This window comes from Ambystoma mexicanum, chromosome 5q (genome assembly GCF_040938575.1).
Source record: "Ambystoma mexicanum isolate Mex_15411 chromosome 5q, UKY_AmexF1_1, whole genome shotgun sequence".
In the NCBI taxonomy this organism is placed as follows: domain Eukaryota; kingdom Metazoa; phylum Chordata; class Amphibia; order Caudata; family Ambystomatidae; genus Ambystoma; species Ambystoma mexicanum.
Window position 1 is genome coordinate 641,516,923 of NC_090933.1, and position 25,043 is coordinate 641,541,965.

At 46.1% G+C, this 25,043-nt stretch overlaps 1 protein-coding gene across 8 annotated transcripts in view; it reads right to left on the reverse strand.

Annotated features, from left to right (window-relative positions):
• Positions 1-25,043, reverse strand: part of ASPH (aspartate beta-hydroxylase) — a 1,438,894-nt gene that overhangs the window by 848,901 nt on the left and 564,950 nt on the right. For all 8 annotated transcript variants that reach the window (XM_069621106.1, XM_069621103.1, XM_069621107.1 and 5 more), the window contains one exon: positions 3,943-4,392. In XM_069621106.1, the coding sequence (XP_069477207.1) occupies positions 3,943-4,392 (450 nt within the window). The remainder of the gene's footprint in view (positions 1-3,942; positions 4,393-25,043) is intronic.

Consider the following 25,043-nt stretch of genomic DNA (forward strand, 5'->3'; position numbering starts at 1 on the left):
TTTCAACAGTCTACAAGGAATTCTTTGGAAAAATGCTTTAGGTCTGCCTGTCTCCCTTCCAAATGCCATCCTAAGACACGAACTAGGGCTAACGTCTTTAGCAGCACGCTTTTCCTGGCGTCTGCTGACACTATTTCAAAATGCTAGATCCTCCGAAAAATTACATTTATACAGAATTCTCCAAAATGTTAACTCAGAACAATCCCTTATCGGGTGCTCAATTTAAGGATAGAATGGACAAGCTTTTGGATAAGATTAATATACGAGCATGTGATCTTCATTTGAATATAAATCAGATGGAAAAAATGGTTTATTAATGATTGGGCAGAATGCATAACCCTAGTACAGTCATATGTGTCCTTCGGTCACTATGCAGAATTCATTCATCCACAAAGCCCTCGTCTGGCATATTTATTGTTTTCTCCCGATAAAACAATTCGGAGAACATATATGTTATTTCGACTGGATCTGATTCATACTAAAGTCAGAACCAGACACTGGACTAAGAATCAAGACTCTCGAGTTGATGACATTTGTAGATTCTGTAAAGAGACGGAAGAATCTCTAAAACATGTATTCCTTTATTGTTCTCATTTTGAAAAAAACGTGTGTAATCATGTTGAAAGAATTCACAAATACTAATATGATTTTTGCAAAACACTGCAAATGGAAGCATTGTATGTGGGGCTCTAGCAACACGGCCCGTCTTGTAAATTATATAAGAACTGAAATGGAAAAGGACTGTTTTTTAGTACAAAAGGATGCTGTATTATGAAAAATGTATATTTTATATTTGAAGAATGTTTTTTTGTTTTTGATATGTAAGGATGCATTTATCAAAGTTAATTTGTCACTAAAAACAAATTTTTAAAGAAAAAGAAAAAAGAAAAAAAATGATCATGTTACATTGTTGCCAGTTGTGGTCTGTGCAGATAGGATTGATTGAGGGGGTCATTAAAACAGATACATGGTGCACTGCTGACAATAACTGACATACAGAGCAGAGTTGCAGTTTCTTTGCATGGGAAACCTTTGGCGTCTGCGGCACTAAAAAACCCATGATCACAGGATGCATGTTCCCTCAAACTAGAAGCATCAGAGCATCTGATATCAGTTTAAAGGGTCTCACCATATCACCTACATAGATGTCTGTCACACTGAGCTGTACTTAAGGCGATCAGATCACTTGTACACTGCACGTTTCGTTCAACGGGAGCTGAATGCTGGGCAATGGTAATAGGCAGGCTTAGCAAGATAATCACGCTAACAAATAACTCCCTGCAGTAAATCAGAAGAATCAAACAGCTAAGAATGAAGAACTACAGAAGGTGAAATTGGATTAAAGGATTTCATGCTTCATACGAGAAACAGTACAGACGTTGGGACTGAAATATGACACCCTTACACCAAAAGTAGAAGCCTCCCAAAACAAGCTTGAGCTGCTCAACAGCAAAGTAGAGGATACTGAAAAAGGATTAAGGACACGGAGGACCAGTTGCACAAGCTCTCCACTGAAGTAGAGACCCTGAAAAAAAGTTGAAGTTAACATAGTGACTACTGTACTCTTAGTCAATAGTCCCGCTTATTTACACTGCCTCCATACTCATGAGAGGTCTTCATCATAAAGCAAACATTCTGCAATTTTGATTGGCTGTGTACATCTTATTTGCACAAGTAACCAGGCCCCTCCAGACACTGCCCACAGCTTCCTACAGCCAGATCCCCTTCCTCCACACTTCTGGGATATTAACCAGGACTCACACAAAGGGGAGGGGAACTTCCACTAATCAAAAAGGTTCTTCAGAACTGATTAGCCAAACCTAGCATCAGTACAGGCGCTGGAGTCCATGCCGTAATGCGGACCAAAAAAATAAATAAAAATAAAACATATGGTGAGTCCCAAGTTCCGGCCCCCAGAAATGACCTCTCTAAGGCACATGCCTCTGGAAGGCCATCAAAGATGCATTGTCCCAAACAGAATGAGCATGTGAGCCCTCATCGCCATTTCGAATACCGGAAACTATCCAGTGAACAATGGTAGCTTGGGAAAGCAGCAGTCTGAGAATTGCTTCCATAAAGTACAAAGTTTAGCTGATGAATCTGATCTCCTTATTTCTATTAAGATAGAACTTCAGAGCTTGACAAACATCTAAATGATGCATAGGCCTTCGAGGGCATATTAGGAAAGAGCAGCTCAAAGGAGATTTCTGGATTAATGTGGAAATCAAACAATCAGTTGTATCTTAACATGGTTTACCATTTGTGTTCCATTAATGGAACACAAATGTACAACCTGGAATGACCATAAAAGGAAAAATTTGTATGGAGACAGTTCTACAAGGGCTGTTGAGATTGACGTGTTGGCCGCAGGCTCGGGATTGTATTTAATAAACAGACAGACTTGCTGCATACTCAGTTGATACTCTTTCTTCACAATACAATCACTCTTTCTTCACAATACAATCTTAGGCAGAAAGGATGGATGTGTACAGAACATCACCTTGTCTTTGTGAGATAGTCCTTGTGAATATCTAGACAACAGCATTAATTTGCAACAGTATTTTTTTAAACAATTGTTGTGCAAAAGATCAACTTTCGTCTCCTCTGTGCAAAGAACAATGCACTAGTTCAAAAACAGTGACAAATGCAAATGTACGAATTAAAAGTGCAAACGCATTTAGTGTTTGAAGTCCACTAGAACAGTCTCCTTATTCAAAAGTCCTTGGTAGAATGATGTAACAACTTGCAGAAAACACCAAGCTTTTCATGCACCAGCCTTCCTCAGTTAAGCATTAAGAGGTAGGGGATATACGTGAACACAGGCATTCAAAGGCGCTAGGCGCCATCGCTATATCCCTAGGATTTGTCATACCAAAAATAACAGTCTGTTAGAATTCTGAAAACACTGAGGATCTATTGTTCAGGAGTCCCAGAAAGATCATTTTGCCTGATAACTCAATATGGTACTCATGGCAGTGCCTAGTCTACCTTTTGAGCCTATGGCTCCAGTGGACTGAAACCGGGTATCCTGGAAGACCATTTCTGGTGGGCATCATGGCTTGCAGTGTTGGTCAACTGCAGGTTCAGTCTGCAGACTAACCAGTCTGGCTTGCAAACTATTACTTGTAAGGAGGGAATTGCAGATCCTTAAAGGATACTTGCATGATTGGCAGTCCAAAACAAACGGTACTTAAATGGCTCTCACAAAGTCCACAAATGGGATGGCAACTTGACCAGTAAGGTAAATCCCACAAATCAAGAAGATGAACAAGACACAAGTACTTAAACATGATGTTTGCAGTATTTCTGAAGCAATACACATTTCTAGTACAAATTAAAAGAGGAAAATAAAAGGGAAATGCATCCAAAACGGACAGATAAGAGCCGTTCCCCAACAACTAGTTACAAAACAAGCACCAGCAGGGTCACGAGTGTTGGTGAGGGGTTATTAGCGAGGTATGTATAGGGAGGTTCACCTACAGGGGAGGAGGGGCGACTATTACATTCTAAAGAATCAGCTTTGCAACAGAAAGGGCAGTTTTCTACCCTGTCCTACTGTTGGTATGGTTCCCACCAAACTGTCATTGACAGAGTGCCTGTTGCATTATTTTGCGAAAGGGAGCTCACTAAATACATTTAAATAGTATCTGCAAGATAAAAATGAAATTACACAATGGAAGAAAGGTGGATAATATAACTAAATATTTTCTCACATTGGGCTGATGAAGACATCTACCAGGGACAAAACAAAACAGAGCAAAAAAGGGGACTTAAAACATACAAAGGTAACATTAACCAAAGGGGGCAAGTGCTTCAAACTAAAGGGGAGTACAACACGTACAAAATTACATGATTAACCGCCACTGGAGGCAGTGGTGGGGTCAGGTAGGAAGAATTGGGGATAACAAAACAGAAATAAATTGACAAAACCAAAATAAATACCTATTGTATCTGGCGTAGTAGAATCCTCATGATATTCAGTATCCTGCATTCGAAGCTCAGGCTCTTGTTCCGGCTCCATTGTCTGCTCAGGCTCTGGTTCCTCTTTATACTGAGGCTCTTTTTCAGATTCCGGTTCATCGTCCAACTCATATTCCAGTTCAAGTTCCTGCTCAGATTCAAATTCCAACTCAGGCTCCAGTTCAGATTCATGTTCAGGCTTGGTTACTGGGTCAGATTCAAATTCTGACTCTGGCTCAGATTTTAGTTCATGCTCCATTTCGGATTCCTGCCCAGGTTCCTGTTCATCATCTGGTTCAGATTCCTGCATGTCCTCCAGTTCCAATTCCATCTCTGGTTCAGTGTCCAGATTAGCTTCAAGCTCTACATCAGGTTCCTTTCCAAGTAGGGATTCCAGGTCAAGTTGCTCATCCTCTTTGTAATCATAAGTTTCTAAAAGACAATTCAAACAAGTTACCAGTTTGCAATATAATCGCCCACAATCACTTCTCCATAGAATTTCCAGCGTATAGTGGGAAAATCAGAGGGAAACAAAAAGAATTTGCTAAAACGAATACATAAATTACATCAACTCCTTCCTCACCAGAAAGTGTGCTATGCCCACTTTGGCAGAGGGCTAATTCCCAGCCACTTTGTTCAAACCATGGCCGGTCAGAAATTAGCACCTTGGTGGGTAGAGCCAGCCAATCAGTTGGCTAGGAACACAGGTTTCAACCGCCGGTGAAAGCCCACTTTCCGTCCCACCTGACGGCTGGCTTCCCCCCACTGCCATCTCACCCCCATCCTCCGTCCCCTTATATTTTTTTTTTAATTCTTCCCACCACTTACCTTATTTCGGCTGCTGCGGCACTTGGTGCTCCCGATGGCCGTTATGGAAAGGGAAGAGGGGCTCCGTACGCCTTCCTTTTCCATGGTGGCCATCTTTAGACAGTATTTTCAGTCATTGAACGGGACGCACGAGGCATCCCGTTCAATGACTGAAAAGACTTGTTTTTTTAGCACCGCAGGTTACTGCTTTCGTAGTCCGGGGTGCTAATCAGCTTAAGCACCCATTTCAAGTGCTGGAATTGGTGGTAACGGCCCAGAGCGCTCGTTAATGGCCCTTCACCCAACCCTTGGAATGGGGGCTTAAGGCCACATTAGCACATGCGCATTACAGGTATAAATAGGCGATATAGAAGTTGGGTCCCACACCCGTATGATGTATGGAGTTGGGAGTGACTGTGGGGTGGGGGGGGCTGTGGGTGGACAAGTGAGAGTGATCTAGAGGCCTGGAAGGGCGTCTGGGCTGCAGGGGTGTCCCCTGCACAAGGAAGGTTGGTGGTATGGGCGGCGAGGGTCTGATGGGCAGAAGCTGCCTCACACAAGAAAAGCGTCTGGGGAGGACTGGAATTCCAGTGTCTGAAAAACTGGTCTGCAGGGAATATTCAGACTAATTTTTATACATATATATATAGACACAGAATGAAAAGATTACTTAAATTCACTTCTAAGCCAATGAATATGAAGGGTTTTGTTGTGAAACCAAAAAAGTGAAGGGTGGAAGGATTTGAATTAATCTGAACCACTGGCATTGCTCTAGGCAACCTTCCACACAACCACGTTTTTTAGCCCGTCTGGACCATTGCAAAAGGGGTCTAGCCATATGCAAATCAGTCAGGTACTTCCACCAATGGAAGCAGCCCTGCCGAACTGCTAAAACAGGTCCCCTCTGTATGGAAACACAAGCAACCATCTGTTGCAATACATCTGATCACCTTAACTCTTTTTCACCGACTGAAATTCAAGAGTTTTGTAATGCTATATTTTCTTCGGGGGCCCACTAGCCATGGCCTTCAACCGTAGCCACTGCACATATAGCACAATTGATTTAAAAGAGAAAGCCACTGGCCCAGGTGTACCACTCAAAGCGCCCATAGCCCCCTCCCTAGTAACTAACCAGATCCATCAGCCACGGCCTAACTCCATGCCCAGTGGCTTCAGGGTCCACTGCAAATGTTGCAGCAATTTTTAAAAAAAAGCCATATCCCCCCCGTCTAGAAGATCAGATGACAGCTCTGCAGTTTTAGAAGTCTTTGCCCAAGACCCACGAGTTCAATAGGCTACTGGTTATTCCCCTTTCCCCCTCTTTTATTCCTGCAATATTATAATGGTTCCCTTGATGGCATACTTTATTCCTTGGAAATCATTCCTATAAATCATTTCCACAGTAATGCATTGTATGTGGATTTCGGTAGTAACGCGCAGTCTGCAGATCTCCACGGAAAACAATGGAAAACTAAAGAGTTTACCCCATCCTGCCAGGCACTCGCCATGAGTCCCCACTCTTCTTTTCTTGGTCTCCCACTCCCTGCCTTTGTGTTTCCCCTACTTGGCATTCTCCCATTACCCGCCCCCCCTTTCACACTCTGGTTCATGGGACACATTTGGTTTTCAAAGCTTAGCATTTGACGTTACAAACGGAATCAATGAGACGAAAAACATTCTCTCCCAAATTGGCTGCCCAGCTCACCATTAACTCCCAACTGCACATCGTCCTCTTTCACCCCCAACCCCACCTGTAGCCTGATCGTAATGCAACTCTTTCTCCGAAGGTCGCCCACTTTTCTATTTCCAACCCATTTGTGCTGTTGACCTCTCCATCAAAGGTCTCAAACCATGCTGGTTTAAAGGCAACATCTGCCCATCCTCCATCGTCAAGGAATGTGCGGAACCCCTGCTCCCTCATCACTGCCATAATTCCTCCTTTGCCACCTGCTCTATCCCTTCCACCCTCAAAAAATCTTGGATCTCCCCATTCCTTAAAAAACCCTCCCTTGACCCAGTGATCCCATCTAACTACCGACCTATAACCACTGTCCCTTCCTCTTGAAAATTATCGACCTAGTCGCCTACCTTCAAATTCAAGACTTCCAAGAATCCCATCACATTCTAAGCACAAGGCAATTAGGTTTCCGCCCAAGACATGGGACAGAAACAGCCCTTCTGGATATTTATTAACATCTAGACAAAGCAAACGATAGGGGAAACCTATCCCTCCTTGACCGCCTTTGACCTTGTTGACAACCAGATACTTTGCCACCACCATACGTCCTCCGCATACTTGTCCTCAGACGCTGCCAAATGGATAGTGCCTGTCTTGGATAACAGAACCGCCTGAGTCTTTGCTGGTGTTGCTATGCCACACCAACCTCCTATAGCCTGCCGCAAGGCTCTTGTGTCTCGTCCACGTTGTAGAACCTTCATACCAAACCTTTGTTTGACCACCCAGACTAATTAGGTATTTTTACACCAACTATGCCGATGACACCCAAATTCTCATTGCCCTCATCAGCCAGCACCTACAGAACACTCATAGTGAGCACGGTCTATGAATCTATCCAATCCTGGATGGCCTCACACAGCCTTTGTCTCAATGATGAGAAAACCAAGCTACTCCTGATTGGCCCCCAAACTGCCTGGCCAAACTGGACTCTGCATACAAGGCCTTGATCATTGATTGTCACAATAGCCCAGTGGCCACGTCGCTAAAAGTATTGGGCGTCTAACTTGACCCATCACTCAACATGTCACAAGTCAACCGTATTGCCTCTACGTCAGGTTACTCCACAAACCTCATCACTGCTAGTAAACCATTCCTTTCCTCCAAGAATCGGATTGCTGTTGCACAAGCCTTCATCGGTTCCCAATTAAGACTATTGTAATACAATACTATGTGGCACCTCAGAAAAAAACCTGAACAAACTACAAACAATTCAGAACAATGCCCTCCCGGCAGCACTGGACATAGGCAAGCGTGATCAGATTTCCGATGCCAGAAGGTCCGCCCACTGACTCCCATTCAAAGACAGAATCATCTTCAAGATGTTGTCTATTACCCAACACTGCCTGTCAAACGATGCACCCAGACACCTCTCGCAAAAACAAGACACACCCTGCTGACAACCAAAAGAACTGCTTACAGGGACAGTCTCCTCACACCCAGATTCAAACGCAAAAGAGCCGATAGCTGCTGTCTTATGTTTATGCAGAGCCCAATGTCACAGTTGCCAATATCCCCAGTAAGTAATACAGAAATTGTACAATGGTGATATAGGGGAGGGGGAATCAGATTGTGACTGCGTTTGTGGGGAGTGTAAGATCTTGATCCATTCGGCATTGCTTTGCCCACTTTTTCGTGCTATAAAGAAGAAATAAAGTTAGTGGAATAAGGTCATATGACTCGCAATTATATTTGTCTATTTTTTTTACTGATGGTGTCTAATTTTATATTGCTTAGTATTTTTCAGTTTTATTGCTTGATTAATTTTAGGCTCCTTGCTGTATATGGTTTAAGTTACTTACCTGTAACTATTGTTCTCCAGCATGGGTCTGGCATGGATACACAAAAAAACGGTTTCACTTTCACGTTAAAACTGTATTTCTCCTCTAAACCAACCACTGTCCCCTGAGTCACACCGCCCCACCCAATGACAGTCCTCTCCCTAAGCCCCTCCCCTGGGAGCCATCTTCAGATTTGCTAAGCACATAAAGTGGCAGAATGCCCAAGAAGAGCCGCAGAGGGGACGGATGGAGGGTTTGCATGTGAATCCATGCCAGACCCATGCTGGAGAACAATAGTTACAGGTAAGTAACTTAAACCTTCTCCAGCATGGGGTCTGGCATGGATTCACATGCTCATGAATAACAAATACATAGCAGTACTACATTACACAACCACGGGCGGTGGCAAGGCTGAACAGAAGTCATTAACTCATACCTCTGGAACAGGCTCTCTCCTCAAGCAAACAGGTTGCGAAGCACTGCTTGGCCGACTCTGGACTCCTCCCTGGAATCCCTGTCGACGCAGTAGAACTTTGTGAAGGTGTGTGGGGACCTCCATGTAGTAGCCCTGCAACTACAAGCAGGGGCACACCAGACAGGAACGCCGTTGTTGCAGCGGTCGCTATGGTGGAGTGAGCACTCAGGCAGCCGAGCAGCCGTCGGTTCGCCAACCGATGACAGTGTGTGATGCAGCCCAAGAGCTACCTTGAAATGCAAGCGTTGGACAAGGCCTTCCCATGGTTCGCAGGACCAAAGTTCTGAAACAGTTGTGAAGTATTCCAAAAACACTTTGTGCGTGTCACGTAGAACTTCAGGGCACGAGCAACGTTCAGCGAGTGCAAAGCCCTTTCCACCAGCGACAAAGGTTTCGGGAAGAAAACCGGAAACACCAAAGGCTCACTGAGGCAGAATACCGACGGAACCTTCAACATGAAAGATGGGTGCGTATGTAGTACCATGCTTGATTTGTGGAAAGTCAAGTACGGTTGCTTGCAGGTTAGGGCCAGGATCTCACCTACACGTATGGCAAAGGTGATGGCCACAAGGAAAGCCATTTCCCACGAGAGAAACTTGAGTGGGGCTTGATGCATAGGCTCAAAGAGGGCGCCCCCCCCCCCCCAATGAGCCTCATCACCACATTGAGTTCCCACGCCAGGGCAGGGCCTTCACAGACAGGAAAGGTTGGAAAAGTCCTTTGAGAAACTCCTTGACGAGTCTGTGGGACCAGAGCAAGGATCTTCCTGGGAACTGCAAACTCTGCCTTGTTGCTAAGCAAAACATTGAGTTGTGTATGGGATTTTTGCAGTTCTCTAAACGTTTTCCGAGCCCCTGGCTTTTTATATATCTTTCTTCGAGTTCTCCTTTGCTGAAAGCTTGTTTGTTTCATTTTGCCCAAGTGTATTTAGTCACTCCCCCTTTTCTATAAAGAGGCCCCTCTCATGCACTGAAGGCATCCGATCTTCTGCCTATATTTTATTTTGTTTAAACCGTGATCCTAACTCGAGAGCAGCGGAGTGCTGTACACATTGTAGGTAGTCCGTATTTGGACTAGCATATTTTAACAGTAGCGCAGTACTGTGAGGTATGTGCATCGCAATAGGAGTCCTTTGGAATTCATCCTTGGTCAGGTGTTGTTGAAAGAGCCATGTTTTGAGAGATTTGTGAAATTGGAGAATTGTGAGGGCATTCCGAGCAGATACCGGGAAAGAGTTCCAGAGGGAGGGTGCATGACAAGAGAATTATTTTTTGCAGTTGCTCTCTTTGCGGACAAGTTGTGATTCAAGCAGGTTGGTCGATTTGCAGCACAAGGAGCGTGTCACCAGATATGTGGAGCTTAGCTGCCAGGTACGCTGGTTGGTGTCCTACTCATGCCTGCTTTGTAGATGATACATGCAGTTTTGAACAGTATTCTGGCTTGCAGTGGAAGCCAATGTAGTTTATTTGGGATGGGGTGATCAGTCAAATTTCTGTGCTACCGTAATAAGACGTGCTGCAGCGTGGTAGACTGCTTTTAGGGAATCCAGATGAACAGTTGTGAGACCTGTCAGGAGAGCATTTCCCCGCCATCGATGTGCAAGACTGCCAGGGCCTGCACCACTGTCCTTGCGGCGGGATGAAGGGTTTGATTTTTCGAAGGGTAGAGATTCTGAACCAGGCTATTTGGGCCTTCATGGCTATGTGTTTCTGGAAGGACAGGCTGCAGTCAATGGTGAAGCCTATGTATTTTGCTGCGTATGAGAGTTGTGGATCAAATCCTTCTAGGCGCATCTTATTGAGCCATTGTTGGACAAGTTGTTTTTTTAGCGGGCGGACCGATGAGGATGAATTCAGTCTTGGATGGGTTTAATTTGAGGTGAGCAGTTGATATGCAGGTCTGGATGATGGCTAGGTAATTGCAGAGACGTATGTCCTGCTTGCTATTTAATCAGATGTACAACTAAGTATCATCCGCATATTGGTGAATGGCTATTTTGGTATCTTTGAGGAGACAGCCCAGAGGCTCCATGTAAAGCTTAAAAAGGATTGGTGAGAGGATGGAGCCTTGGGGCACTTCGGAGGAGGCCTGGAGTCGTTTAGAACAAAAAAGAGTTCATCTGAACAGTCTGGTGTCTGCCTGAGAGGAAGGCGGTAAACCAATTCAGGACAGTGCCATAGAATCCCATCCGGTCAGCAAAGAGGGAGAGGATGCAGAGGTTGACTGTCGAATGCATCTGAGAGGTCATTGAGGAGGAGACATGAGTCTCCCTTCTTATCCATGATTTGGAGGGCCTCATCGACCACCTGGATGGTGGCCGCCTCGATGCTACACTTTGGGCAGAATCCTAAATGATAGTAATTTAGGAGGTGGAGTTGATCGATTCTGGCGAGTAGGTGTGAAGCAACTACTTTTACAGGAGTTTGCCAATAAATGGGAGGTTTGTAATGGGCCTGTAGTTGGCCAGGTCTTCTGGATCTAGGGTTGGTTTTATTTTCAAAAGAGGTCATATGAGACCTGTCTTGAGGGTGTCTGGGAATGACCCTTCTGTGAGGGAGGCATTGATGATGCTAAGGAGTGCATTAAGCGCCGGGCCAGTCAATTGTTTAATGATGGAGGCCGGGATTATATCGTCAGAGTAAGAAGTAGGTTTGAGTGAGGCAATCCTTTTTTGGAGATCTGGGGAAGAGAGGAGAGAATTTGTTCGAGAGGGGCTGTGTGAATGCCAAGGTTCCGGGCGTTGCAAATGTTGTAAATTTGATTTGATGGTCTCTCGGATTCGGTCCGAATAAAAAAGGAGTTGATTCTGTTGCATTTTTCCTTATTTGCTAGTACCACGGGATCAGGTGAGGTGTTGGCACAATGCTTTACAACATCAAAGAGCTTTTCTCCAATTAGAGGCTGCCGCAATGGTGGTGAAGTAGTAAGCAGCTTTGGCCTCAGTAATGAAAATCCTACAGTTTGCGCAGAGAGATGAGGTTTGCGAGGTCTCCCAGGTTATGGTTTTGGTGCCACCAGTTCTCTGGGGCTCTGACTGAACATTTGTTGAGGCAAGCAAGGGGGTGTTTCATGGGGCGGACGGTTTGACCTTATCCCGGCTGGATTTTAGGGGGGTCACGAGAGTCCTCTAGTTTCATAGAGGAACTGAATAATTCCAGGAGGTCAGAGGCGTTCCTGTGGTGGGGAAGTCTGCAAATTTTTCTTCTAGCTCACGGTTTAGAATGAGCGGCATTAGGGGAGGCTTAGCTGGACCTTTGTGGGCCGTAGTCAGGTGGGTAACTGATGTGGCATGATCAGACCAGTCAAGTGGGATAAGGTCTGCACATGTGATGCAAGAGGATGATTTGAAGACTAAGTCTAGCATGTTGTCTTTGATGTGCGTGGTGGAAGAGCACAATTAGCTTAAGGTCCATGGAAGTGGTTAGTGTGAAAAGTTTACTTCGAGTAAGATGGTTTTCCTGGGTCTCGGGGATGTTAAAATCATCGAAAAAGACATTTGAATGTGCTACTTTGGCAGAGGAGAGTAAGTTGGAGATATCTGCAACAAAAGTCACTCCTGTGAGGTGGTCTCTAGATGAGGTGGAAGGATATGGATTCCTTTTGTGAGAGAATATGCAGGCGAAAGATTCAAACAAGCTTGTTCTGGAAGAGGGGATGATGGAGCATGGCCAATCGCTCCTGTGGATGATTGCCACTCCGCTTCCTGCCCTTCCTGGCCAGTCAGCATGTTGGATGCTGTAGCTTTGTGGTAGGACAAAGTCGAAAACATGGTGGGTGGGGGACTGGGGGGAGGAGATGGGGTAAACGACGTTTTAGAGACAAACAGGGCATAAAGGTTGCTGTACGAGAGGTGGTCAGCGATTTGAGCATGAGCAACTACTGAGCGAGCAATGATCAACATGAGAGGGCGTGTGCATGTGACCCGTGAGTGTTGGATGGGGACAAGGTCGATATTGACATGGTTCGCTGGAGTAGCTTACCAGGGGGCTGCCCAGGGCACTTGGCCATTCAAACCCTAGTGAGTGGGAAGGAGCTGTGGATGGAGCAGGCACATGGATTAGTTTGCAAGTGAAATGTAGGATAGCGTGTCAGGCCCAAACAGTCCAAGTCCTAGTCTTTGGCCGTCCTTTGATCAGGATAAGGACGCCTACGGAGGACTGATTAAATTGGTTGTGGGCGGAGCAACAGAGTGGCAGGGCCTGGTCACGTGACCAGCAGCCCACTCAATGCTTGATTTACTAGATCTTTGGGATTGTTCCTAAAAAAGGAAATTGCTATTCCTCCCTCGATCCTCCACCCCCCTTTCTTCGGTGATCCCTGGATTCAACTTCGGGATGGGTATAGCTCTCTGGACTAGGGATGTCAAATGTTACTGTGGTGGAAATGCAAACTCTGCGCAAAAAAGAGGCGCAGGAATAGCACACTAAAAGGGGAGGGACACTTACCCATTTTAAAATCATTTTTGGTGTTAGACTTAATGCCCTAAACAATTGAATTTTAAGTTGATCGCATATAAACGATAAAGATAGGTTACATGTAAGAATGTAGGGTTTAATATTAGATCGAGGTGCTGTAAACAGGACTCAGCATGATTTGCTTGGCAGCCACAGGGTGTGAAAGCACATTGCAAAGGTACATGTTCCCAGGATCGTACGAGAGGGAATGAATGAACAAGTTATAATACTTTTGAGGTCACAAAGCAGAGCTCACGGGGGCAAGGGAAAGGCAGCAAACATTTTATAATTCGTAATATTAGTTGTGAAACTGGTCTGCTGGCAGTTTCGGAGTGTCCCATGGCGGTTTTAAATTGCCCCTTAGCCCTACTCAGCCTGGGGAGCAGTTTGAAGTGTTCTTAAAATGCAACATTAAAATGGTAACTTGTCTTTAGTTCAAGGCTCTGTCAGTGTCATGATCGGTAGTGTTCTCATGGGAAGCGGATGGGGTTCGGCGGCAGATGAATAAAGATCTGCTGGTCACCCCAAATGTTTCAATACCTTGCCTTCATGATGCAGGAACTGTGGGTTGGACTACAACGTCACAGTGGGGGTCTAGGGTGGTAAGATTTTCAGGACCCAATCATTGCAGACTAATACATGTCCCGATATAGGGGAATGACAGGTTTGCTCCAATGATCCTCCTAAAAAGGATGGATCAAATGTGTCAAACTGTTTTGATGTTTATTAGTTTAGATGATTATAAAAGCTTTTGATTTAGGGCTGTTTCTTTGACAGCACTTTTCATGCAGTTCTGTTCCGCATTGTTTGGATTATGCTTTCCCAGCTGCGCCTGGGCCCTGAATGAATTGAGTTACTACTTCCCGGTGCACACTCCTTTTTGGATTACTTTAATTTTATTGGTAAGCTTTTAAGGCAACCCGTTGTACATTTTTGGTGGCTCGTACAGGGAGATACTCCAGCTTTCCCAAGCAGACATGGGGATTCCAGCCGTGCCCACGGAGGGGTGTAGGTTGGCGTTTCCAGACCAGTACTTGGACCTCAACACAGAGGAGGCATCGCAGATGAGTTTGCAAAGGTCTGCACTGGTCTAAATGACCCCTGCGCTCCGAAGGGGGTGCTGGCCTTTAAAGGGAGACTACAAGGTTGAGAGAACTTGAGAATTTCCAAAGGAAACCCAAGTGTACCCATGCATAAACGTGGTGGGGGAGTGAGAAGGGGGATTATTTCTATGGTGTATAGGACGCACCCTCAAGAGGATGGAGGCAATTGGCTGCAGTAGTTCTAGAATTTAGGTCCATTTAACAGATAGGGAGTAAGAGGGGGTGGTGGCACATCTGCGTTAGAGCAGAAGGTTGCATAGTAAGTGTCAGACCTTGTTAGACAATAGTTGCGCATAGTGCAGGCAACCGGCATCGCATCATTTTTATTTTATTTTTGCATCAGTAGGTGAAAGAATCATATGCGTTCACGTTTTTTGGAAGCGAGTAGGTGAGTAGCAGTTTATCGTGATAAATTGGAATTTGTAGAAGTTTTGTTATTGCGGCTGTGGAATTTACGAAAGGGCCAAAGCCAAACTAACATGTAAATATTGAGAGCTATGTAGCATGCGCAGGGGGCGGTTGAACAAAGGAAGGAGCAACCGCACTCTCAGCATACTAACATAGGGCACTATTGTTAAGGTGACAGGCCTGTGGAGACGGCCATTGTATTTAAGAGTGGTACGAGAGGTGAGAGGGCGTGCCTGAGGAGAAGGGCAGTGCAAATTAAAGAGGGTGAACGCGGTAAGTATAAGATTGAGTGAGTGGAAGTTGAGTGAATAATGATAAGAGTTGAGATTCAAATAAGACGGGTTAAGAAGAAAAGGGGAAGGAAAGAGTACTCTGAAATGGGTGCAATAATGTCATCCCAATGGATGGACAAACCCCTTGATCACATGCGCAAAAAGCTGCCCCAATATTGAAATCAACTATTAAAATAACACTTTCAGTGGGTATGATATATGGCATTTATAACGCGCCTATACACAAGTGTTTCAAGGCGTGACGAGGCAAGGGAGGGGAACAAAAGGGAGGACAGACAAAAATTCTACTAGGTTAGTAACAGCCAGCTTGTGGCAAGTGCATGGGCAAGTGCAGATATCAGGTGTCGAGGGCTGGAAGGGGGGGGGGACTGTAGGGATACAGAAACAGTCCCCAAGTGCGGGGGTTGCCAAGTGGGCAGTCCAGGTGGGCGACGCTGGCTACTAACCTGGGCCCGAGATCAGAGGGTGTCCGGGTGGCCAGTGCAGTTCTGGTTACAGCCAGGAGGTAAGCAGAGGCGAGGACGCGTAAAAGCAGTAGCAAAGAGAAAGGTTTTGAGGTGCTTCCGGAACCGGAGATGGTTCTGCTCAATTTTAAGGGAGGCTGTTCCAGAGGGAGGCACCAGCCAAAGAAAGATCTACCACCAACTCGTTGCTTGGAAAAGCGACTGAATCTGAGGGAGTTGGAGGCGGATGAGCGGAGAGCTCGAGAAGGAAGATATTAAGAGAGAGAGAGAGAGTTGAAGGTATTGAGGCCCCATAAAGCCTTGTGGCGATGCAGAGGGATTTAGACCTTAATCCTCGCAGCCAGTGGGGTGAATGACAGTGGGAAAGTTAACAGGAATGCCCCAGAGAGGAAATATTTCAAAAGGATATAAAATAGGCAGTATATATTCGTACTTGTTAGCTACATATAAAGATGCAGAGCTTAAAAAGAGGCAGGATATATTTTAGGTCTTTGGAAACTTTACGAAGAAATCAAGGGAGAGAAAAAGAAAAGGAAAGGAGGAAAAGGGCGGGGTTTCCGCCCCCTCTATACAGATTATATCCATTATTGAAGCCAACGACAGGACATACAAAACCCTGGCGGGAGTCTCCAGATAGGGAAAAGAAAGAAAAAGACAGAGCAGGAATCCCATTCAAGAATCTAACAAGAGAAAGGGAGTCCAAAATATTTAGCAGACATCAAAGAAATCACACAGCAGCAACTGGATACAATGTTGAGAAGCAGAAAAAGTAAGGGAAATAAAGGAACAAGGAAAAGGGGAAGATAAGGAGGGATGGACAGAAGGACACATACAATTTAAAATTGACAGATGGGGACAGGACATGGAAGAGGACAAGCAAGAGAACAGGGTTGACGATACGGCATCAGATTGGGAGGACCGTAGTCACAATGACAGTAGGGATGATGAATTCGACCTTTGCGATTCAACTCACGAGGACAGAGAAAGGAGGCGAAAAGAAGTGGGAAGACGAAGAAAGGGAAAAACAAACAGGGAACTGGGGAAATAAGCTCTGAAGCAGAAAAGCGAGGATGGAAGTAGCGAAGAGACCACGGAGCGGTATAACAGAGCGCAACTCAGTTGCCCCTTCTACAGAAGGCAAAAAGGGGGTGGGAGAGAGTACAATATGTACCGTGGCAAACAATGGCAGAGATGACAATGCATTACTTACCGTAAAAGCATTTCTGATGGTTGTATCTGCTTAGATTCACATGCTGTGCATAGGTCCGACATCCAGTGGTTACTGCGGAGTATTGCATTTTGTTTTTCGTAGTCGAAAAGGGGACGTCGACAAGGCGTGTCTGTAACACTATCCCTATAGTGACGTGCGTTGTACCCACAATCCCTCACGCGTCGAGGTCCCTCTGTTTGTATTTTTCTGCCCTGAGGGAGCCTTATAGACGTGAGTGAGTACAGAAAAGAGAGATATAAAGGAAGTCTATGTTCCTTCCATCCGAGCGGGGAGGAAGGGTGGGCGCATGTGAATCTAAGCAGATACAACCATCAGAAATGCTTTTACGGTAAGTAATGCATTGTCTTCTGATGTTTGTTAATCTGCTTAGAATCACATGCTGTGCATAGACTAGCGAGCAGTACCCGGAGTTGGCGGTGGGTTATGAGAAGGAACAGTAGAGAAAAGATGTCTTAATACTGCCTGTCCCACCTGGGAGTCAGATCTAGAGTGTGCATTTAGACAGTAGTGTTTTGTAAAGGTGTGCACAGAACTCCAGGTAGCCGCTTTGCAGATGGACTCAAGGGGAACATTTGCAATGAATGCTATGGAAGCCCCAGTGCCTCGAGTGGAATGTGCTCTTGGCTTGAAGGGTAGTTCTCTCTTAGCAAGAGTGTAACAGAGAGTGATGCATTGAACAATCCATCTAGATATAGTGGATTTTGAGACCGCATCTCCTTCTCTTCCTGCTGCCACCGAGACAAAGAACTGATTAGTCTTTCTCAGTGGTCTGGTTCTTTCCATATAGAACATGACAGCTCTGCGTACATCTAGTGTATGCAGACTTTTTTCTCCCGAGCTGGAAGGGTTTTGAAAGAACGTTGGTAGTTCTATAGTTTGGTTTACATGAAATTTCGAGATGAATTTAGGTGCAAACCTTGGGTGTGTGCGTAGAACCACTTTATTTTTGTGAACTGTTACAAAGGGGTCTAGTACAGAAAGAGCCTGTAGTTCACTTACTCTCCTAATGGAGGTGATAGCTATTAGGAAAGCAGTCTTAAGGGTGATATCTTTAAGAGTTGCCTTGTGCATGGGTTCGAAGGGAGGGCCCATGAGTCTGGAAAGTACCACATTTAAGTCCCATCCGGGAGCTGGGTTAGCTATCGGAGGGTGTATCCTTTTTACCCCCTCCATGAAGGCTTTGATAACTGGTATCTTCCACCACGACACTTTAAGTTGGGAAGTGGTGTATGCAGAAAGTGCCGCTAGGTGGACTTTAATGGAATTGAATACTAAACCTGAATCCAGTAAATGGGTCAAGTATAGAATAATGTCAGTAGGAGAGCAGTCAACTGGGTTGATGCTAGTACCTCTACACCAGATAACGAATCTTTTCCATTTGCTAGAATAGCAGTGTCGAGTATTAGGTTTTCTGGCTTCCCTGAGGATGTCCATACATCTCTGTGGGAGTTGTAAATGTCCAAATTCTATGATCTCAGGAGCCAGGCTGCTAAGTTCATGGTCTGAGGGCATGGATGCAGTGTCCTGCCCTTGTCTTGTGACAGCATGTTGTACGGGCAGGGAAGTTTCACTGGGGGAGATAGGGACATCTCCATCAAGTGAGCGAACCAAGGTTGCCGTGCCCACATTGGGGCCACTAGTATCATGGTAACCTGCTCCTGGTGCATCTTGTGCACCACTTTGTTGAGAAGGGGAGTCGGGGGAAAGGCGTAAACAAATTTCCCTGACCATTGAATCAACAGACCGTTCCCCTTGGACTGGTTCTGGGGGTACCTGGAGGCGTAACTTTGGCATTGTGAGTTCTCCAGGGTTGCGAACAGGTCTATTTCCGGGAATCCCCATTGCGTGAAGATGTCTAAGACGATGTCTTCGTGCAATTGCCATTCGTACTCTTCGGGCAGGGGGAAGTCTCTGCTGAGTTTGTCTGCTAGCAGATTGAGTTCCCCTGGTACATGTTGTGCTAGTAGGAACATGTTGTGTTTGAGAGCCCACTTCCATATATTCTGGGACAGCTTGGACAGTCCTGGAGAGTGAGTGCCCCCTTGCTTGTTGAGGTAGTACATGGCTGTGGTGCTGTCTGTGAGGACCATCACTGTCTTTCCTTGTAAGTGTTCCTGAAAGGCTTTCAGTGCTTTGAACACCGCTAGTAGTTCCAGCAGGTTTATATGCTTGGATGCTAAACTCGGAGTCCACACTCCGTGTGCCGTTTGATGGGATAGGTGAGCCCCCCATCCTGTAAGGGATGCGTCTGTGGTTAGAGTGGCTTCCACTGCGGGTGTGGCAAAAGTTTTCCCTAATAACAGGTTTTCTTTTGTCCACCACCGTAGCGAGAGAACCAAGGCCTGCGAGACCACCACTAGATCGTCCCATTGTCCGCTGGCCTGACACCACTGGCTGTAGAGCCACTCTTGCATTGGGCGCATGCGCAGGCGCGCGTGAGGTACCAAATAAATACATGACGCCATCATCCCTAGCAAGCGCATTGCTTTGCGTATCGTCACCTCTCGGCCTGCTACATAATGGGGAATTTGAAACAGCATGTTTTGGACCCTCTCGTTGGAGGGGAATACGAGGCCGTCCCTTGTTCGAATTAGAGCCCCTAGGAATTGTTTGGTTTGGCTGGGGTCTAAGCTGGACTTCTTTTCGTTGATGGAGAAGCCCAGTTGGGACAAAAGGTCTACGGTCTTTTGGGTATTGGAGAAGCATGTTTCGTAAGAATCCCCTGTTATGAGCCAGTCGTCGAGGTAAGGGTATACCGGGATGGATAATCTGCGCAGGTGGGCCGCTGCCACTGCCAGTACTTTCGTGAATACCCTTGGTGCAGATGCTATCCCGAAGGGTAGTACTCTGAACTGGTAGTGTTTGTCCTCTATTTTGAACCTGAGGTATTTTCTGTGCGATGTCAACATTAAAATATGAAAGTATGCATCTTTCATGTCCAGTGTTGTCATGTAATCCCCTTGTGATAACAGTGGGATTACCTCCTGTAAGGTCACCATACGAAACTTTTGGGGTTTGACAAATATGTTCGCTGGGCGCAGATCTAATACAGGGCGCATGGTTAAGTCCTTTTTGGGTACAAGGAAGTACACTGAATAAATACCTTCTGTTACCTGTGATAGGGGGACGGGCTCTATAGCTTCTTTCTTCAGTAGTTCTTCCACCTCTTGAAGAAGAATGGAGAGGTGTTGCGGTGTCATGTGCCGGTTCCGTGGGGGTTTGTACTTCGGGGAACCGTTGAACTCGATGCAGTATCCGTGGGCTATGGTGGATAATACCCAACGGTCTGACTTGATTCCCTCCCATGCTGAAAGGAACGATGTTAGCCGGCCCCCGACCGGTGATGCATGGGAGGGGACCCGAATTTTCGGGTCATTTGCTGGTATTGGGCGTGGAACCTCTGGGGCTGGAGCCACGACCTCTTCCTTTGCCACGGCGTTGGCCTCTTTGACTGAACTGGGTGTTACCCTGGTTGGTGGGCCAGTTGGAGCCAGAGTAATATTGTTGTTGTTGGTTCTGCTGCTGTCTTTGGCCACGAAAGGAGCGTTTATTACCATAGCCTCGCCTGTTAGGGGGCCTAGAAATTTGATCAAGAGTTTTGATGGTATCAAACTCTTTTTTAGCATGTTCTAGGGCCTCATCTACTGCTTTCCCAAACAGATGCGTCTGTTCAATGGGTTTATTTATGAGGGAGGCTTGGGTTTCGGGCTTAAAACCTGAATTGCGTAGCCAAACGTGGCGCTTGAGAAGTATTCCCTGCACTAGGGAGCGGCCAGCCGTCTCAGCGGCATCTAGGGAGTTTTTAACGATGCCCTGGTTTACCAGTGTGCCCTCTGATATTATAGCTAGCAGGCGAGAACGCAGAGGTTCAGGTGCTTCCTCTGCTTCGCTGCGCAGCTTGTTCCACTGTGCATCTGCGTAGCTAGCTAAAAGTGAGTTGTTATTAGCAATTCTAGTGGAGAAGGCGGCGGAGGTCGTGATTCTCTTCCCCAGTGCGTAGAGTTTTTTGCCTTCTTTGTCTGGAGGTGCTTCACTAGTGGATAGTGGCACCCCTGCTCTTTTTCTTGTGTTGGTAACCACAAGGGAGTCCGGAATAGAGTGTCCTCTGATGTATAAAGGGTCAGAGGATGAAGGGCTGAAGAGCTTTTCTATTCTAGGGTTGACCCCTCTTACTAGAGCTGGGTTAGTAAGGGAAGGAGAAATTCTTCTTTTAATAGAAGCCAGGAGAGGAATAGATTGGCTAACAGGGGCTTTTTCTTTGATGACTTTTTCTACAAAGTCGATGTCTGGAAGAGTTTCCCCTGTATCAATCTCAAAATGCGCTGCTGCCTTGCGCAATAGTGCATTGAGGGAAGGTTGGTCATCTATGGGAGAGGAGTTCCCATGTGAATCCTTGAGAGGAGAAGGGAGAAAGGCATCAGGGTCTGAATGTACTGATGGGGATTGCCAAGGCTGCACTGACGGTGAATGCCAGGGCTGCGAGGTAGCTGTATCCTCTTCAAACCCTGTAGGAGTGGTGTAAGGATCTTCTTCGAACCCCTCTTGCTCAAGTTCTACCTCTTCTTCTCCACCCAAACACTCCTCATCTTCTTGGAGGTATTGCTCCTCCTCAGTGAGGTCAACCAGCCTAGGAATCTTGACTCTAGGGTCATCCTGTGGCCATTCTCTTTGTCTTTTGTGAGTGGGTGGGTCTTGGTTTCCTAGAAACCTTTCCATTTTCTCCATGCAAGAATGGAGTCTTTCAAGGGTCTCATGGGGTACCCCTGAATAGTCTAGAGGGGGAAAATTAGTGTTTTCGCCTTCGAATCGTTTCGAACGCTCCCACAGCGTCGACGAGAGGTTCCCGTCTCCTTCTGAAAAGCCTTCAGGTAGTTCGGAAGCGTCCTTTGGAGAAAGGGGCAGTTCCTGGCTACTTTTGTGTTTTTTCGACGCGGTATTCGACGTTTGTTTCGTCGTCCGCGTACGTTCGTCTTCGGCGACAATTCTCGCTAGGCTCTCGGCCACGATTTTGTCCGTCGAGGGCTTTGGTGTCGACGTTGTGTGCGTTGCGCGTTGTACCTCGACGGTCGCTCTATGGAGCGTTGCGTCGGATGTTTTTGGGGTAGCGCCCGTGTTAGACGGAAGCCCAATCGCTGGTCGCGGCTGCGTTTGCGGGTGGGGCTTGTGACCTTTACGGTCTGCGGTAGACGCCGGAGTGCCCTGCGTCCCCTTCGGCGCTGATGGATCCTTCGTTCTCGACGAAGAAGAGCCGTGGGTAGTGTGTTTAGCCTTATGGGGTCTGTGTGCGTCCTTGTCGCCGGGGTGTTCATCCCCATAAGCAGGGCGTGAGCCGAGCCCGTCGGGGCCGGGGACGGACGACGAGGAGCGTGAGCGCTCCTTCTGGGGGTTCATGACTTCCGTAACGGACGTCGAGTTATCGCACTCCTCGTCACTTTCAGTAACAGCGGCAGCGGGTGAGGAAACTGACTTCGACATCGCGTAGTCTGCCCACCTCTTAACCCTACGTTCTTTAAGAGTCCTGGGTTTTAAGAGCTTGCAGGCTGCGCAGCTGTTCTCTATGTGATCGAGGGGTAAGCAACGATTACAGAGCTTGTGCTTATCTTTCCAAGTATATTTGCCCCTGCAGCGTGGGCAAAACTTAAATGGTGTCCTCTCCATAGCTGAGGCAATAATAGCTGGCGATAACAACCCCAAGGGAAAGAAAAGGGAGAAAGAAAGACATTCTCAAAGAGAAGAGACAAAGTTCTAACCCCCACTCTCCCTACTGTAAGTTGGCCGTCGAGGCCAGGCCACGTGTTCGGCAGCGCCGAAGGATCTCCTCCGCTCTTCCTCTCCGTCGAAAATAGTTCGGCGGAGAAACAGCTTCACAGCTAACGTCGAGGGGGAGGGATCGTTACCAGTATATTAAGTTATGACAAAAGGACCGAGGTCCGTGGTAAGTATAGCAATGTCTCTCTAGGAGCTCCGCGAAAGGCGACCAGAAACTGGGCGGAAAAAAACAATCAGAGGGACCTCGACGCGTGAGGGATTGTGGGTACAACGCACGTCACTATAGGGATAGTGTTACAGAACAGAGCGCAACTCAGTTGCCCCTTCTACAGAAGGCAAAAAGGGGGTGGGAGAGAGTACAATATGTACCGTGGCAAACAATGGCAGAGATAATTTGATCTCCAGTTTACCCTCATTAATGGCTGGGGCCAGCAAGTGGATATATGTATTTGAAAAGCAAACAGCAGGGATTCCGCTAGCCGCAGGAGACATTAAGTGTTTATTAGCAGTATTGGTAGGATAATGAAATGACAAAATGTGGCAACAAGCAGGGTATGCAGGAGTGAAACTGAGCACTAACATCCAACCTTCGAGCACACGTGTGGAAGGCTCCGATAGAGCTGTATCCCGACACCTCAGATATGGTTTCAATATTAGCATGAAAGATTAAGGCAAATTAAGATCCTGCATCATACATACGATCGATTCAGGAGATGTGCGGACGCAAGAGAATAAACAAAATCTTGGGACGATAAGATACCCCTATGCTAACACATTCTAATGACAAAACTCCCTACAGATGTGCAGGCTTCACTCAAAAAATATAGTAGGGGTATTGGGGGGCGAAGCAAAGGAATGGCCTGAAATACAAGCAACCGTTGTTTATTATTGGAAAAGAAAACAGGAAAAACAAAAAGGAAGCAGTGGAGAACGCGGTAAAAGCAGAAAATAAACTAGTGCAGAATTCTTTTTCGAAAATAAGCATGGAAGGAGGAGGGCTTCCAGTGGCTACAGCAGTACAACAAGAGGATATACACAGACACTATATAACACAATGGGGTGTACAACAGATACAACAGCAGCCTGGATTTATAAATACCCAACAGCCTTGGTTTGTACAGGGAGGAGGAGCAAACGCGTACATGGGACAATATTAGTCATGAAGGGGATATTATCCAAGGGGAAGAGGGTTTGGATATAGGGCAATGGGGCCTCTGTTTCGAGGACAGTGCTTTGTTTGCGGGAATATTGGTCACTATGCCCGAAAATGCCCACTCATTCAACAAGCAGAACACCAAGGGGGGGTACAGCCACAGCAGCAGTACATACAGACATACACAATCTCAGACACAAATAGTGCTGCAGAAGCAAATGCAAGTGCAACCAGTACCGAAACAGGTTATGCCAACACAGGGACAAGCATCAGCACAAGACGGCATGATAACTGGATCAAAGGGTACCTTAAGTATCCTGCAGGCACAGACACACAAGAGAGCATGGCAATATTGGGACAGAATGAGGTTCCCCAGTACACCAGAGGGGTGAAATCCTTTCACGTCTTTGAACATATTTTCTCAATAGGGGTGCCCACAGGAAATACGAGTGTCCTGTCCTAGCAGTAACTGAAGACCTGTAAGAGAAGCCTTAGGTAGCAGCTCAAATAGGACAGAGGGAATTTTCCTTTCAAATAGATACTGGAGCAACTAGAAACTTGAACAAGAAATTGGACTAGCACAGATTTTCAGTGATTTTTCAAACAAAATATTTACCATTGACAATAGGGTTGCAGCAAATTGTAGTGCCACTATTTTCAGAAGACACCTATTAACATCTTGGGAAGAGGCTTGTTAAGCAAATTAAACACCACAATTTCATTTTCAGAAAAAGAGATGTGTGCAGCACTCCTGGAACGTACCCGCTAGGGTGGCAGTACTGATACAGGCATACTACGCACACAGAGGGATACCCACACGACCAGATGTTTTTGTGCGGGATTCAGGTAATGCTAGGATGGGTCCCATGTCAAATGAATTTATATGAAGACCACGATTCCCCTCGACTATGACACCAGACACACATTGCGATAACTGGAAGTAGTAGTGCGAAAAGACATGATTATATTGGTTGCTAGAGATGACTATAACATGGAGTGGCGATCAATATTGTGCATAGATCCCACACTAATACTGCCAGGAGTTACAGACAAAGTTGTTTGCTACAAAAGACGAGGAGGGAGAGGTGGTTTTCGAATTACACATACCATGTCCAGTTCAGATAAGAGCAATACCACAGATGACAATTAGTAGAAAGAGAGAAAATACACGTAGGAAGATTTGGAGAAAGTCCCACAGAAATTAACTACAGGACCCCACGATGTGGGAATACTGAAAGGGGCAGTTCACATCAAAATAAAAGAGGGAGCTCTACTACCACGAGTGAAAGAATACCCGCTCACGAGAAGCAGATGAGGGCATTTATGAGGGGCAATGCATGCCCTATGGCAGCAAGGTATCATACAGGAATCCACATCATGCAACACTCCCATATATCCGACTAAGAAATC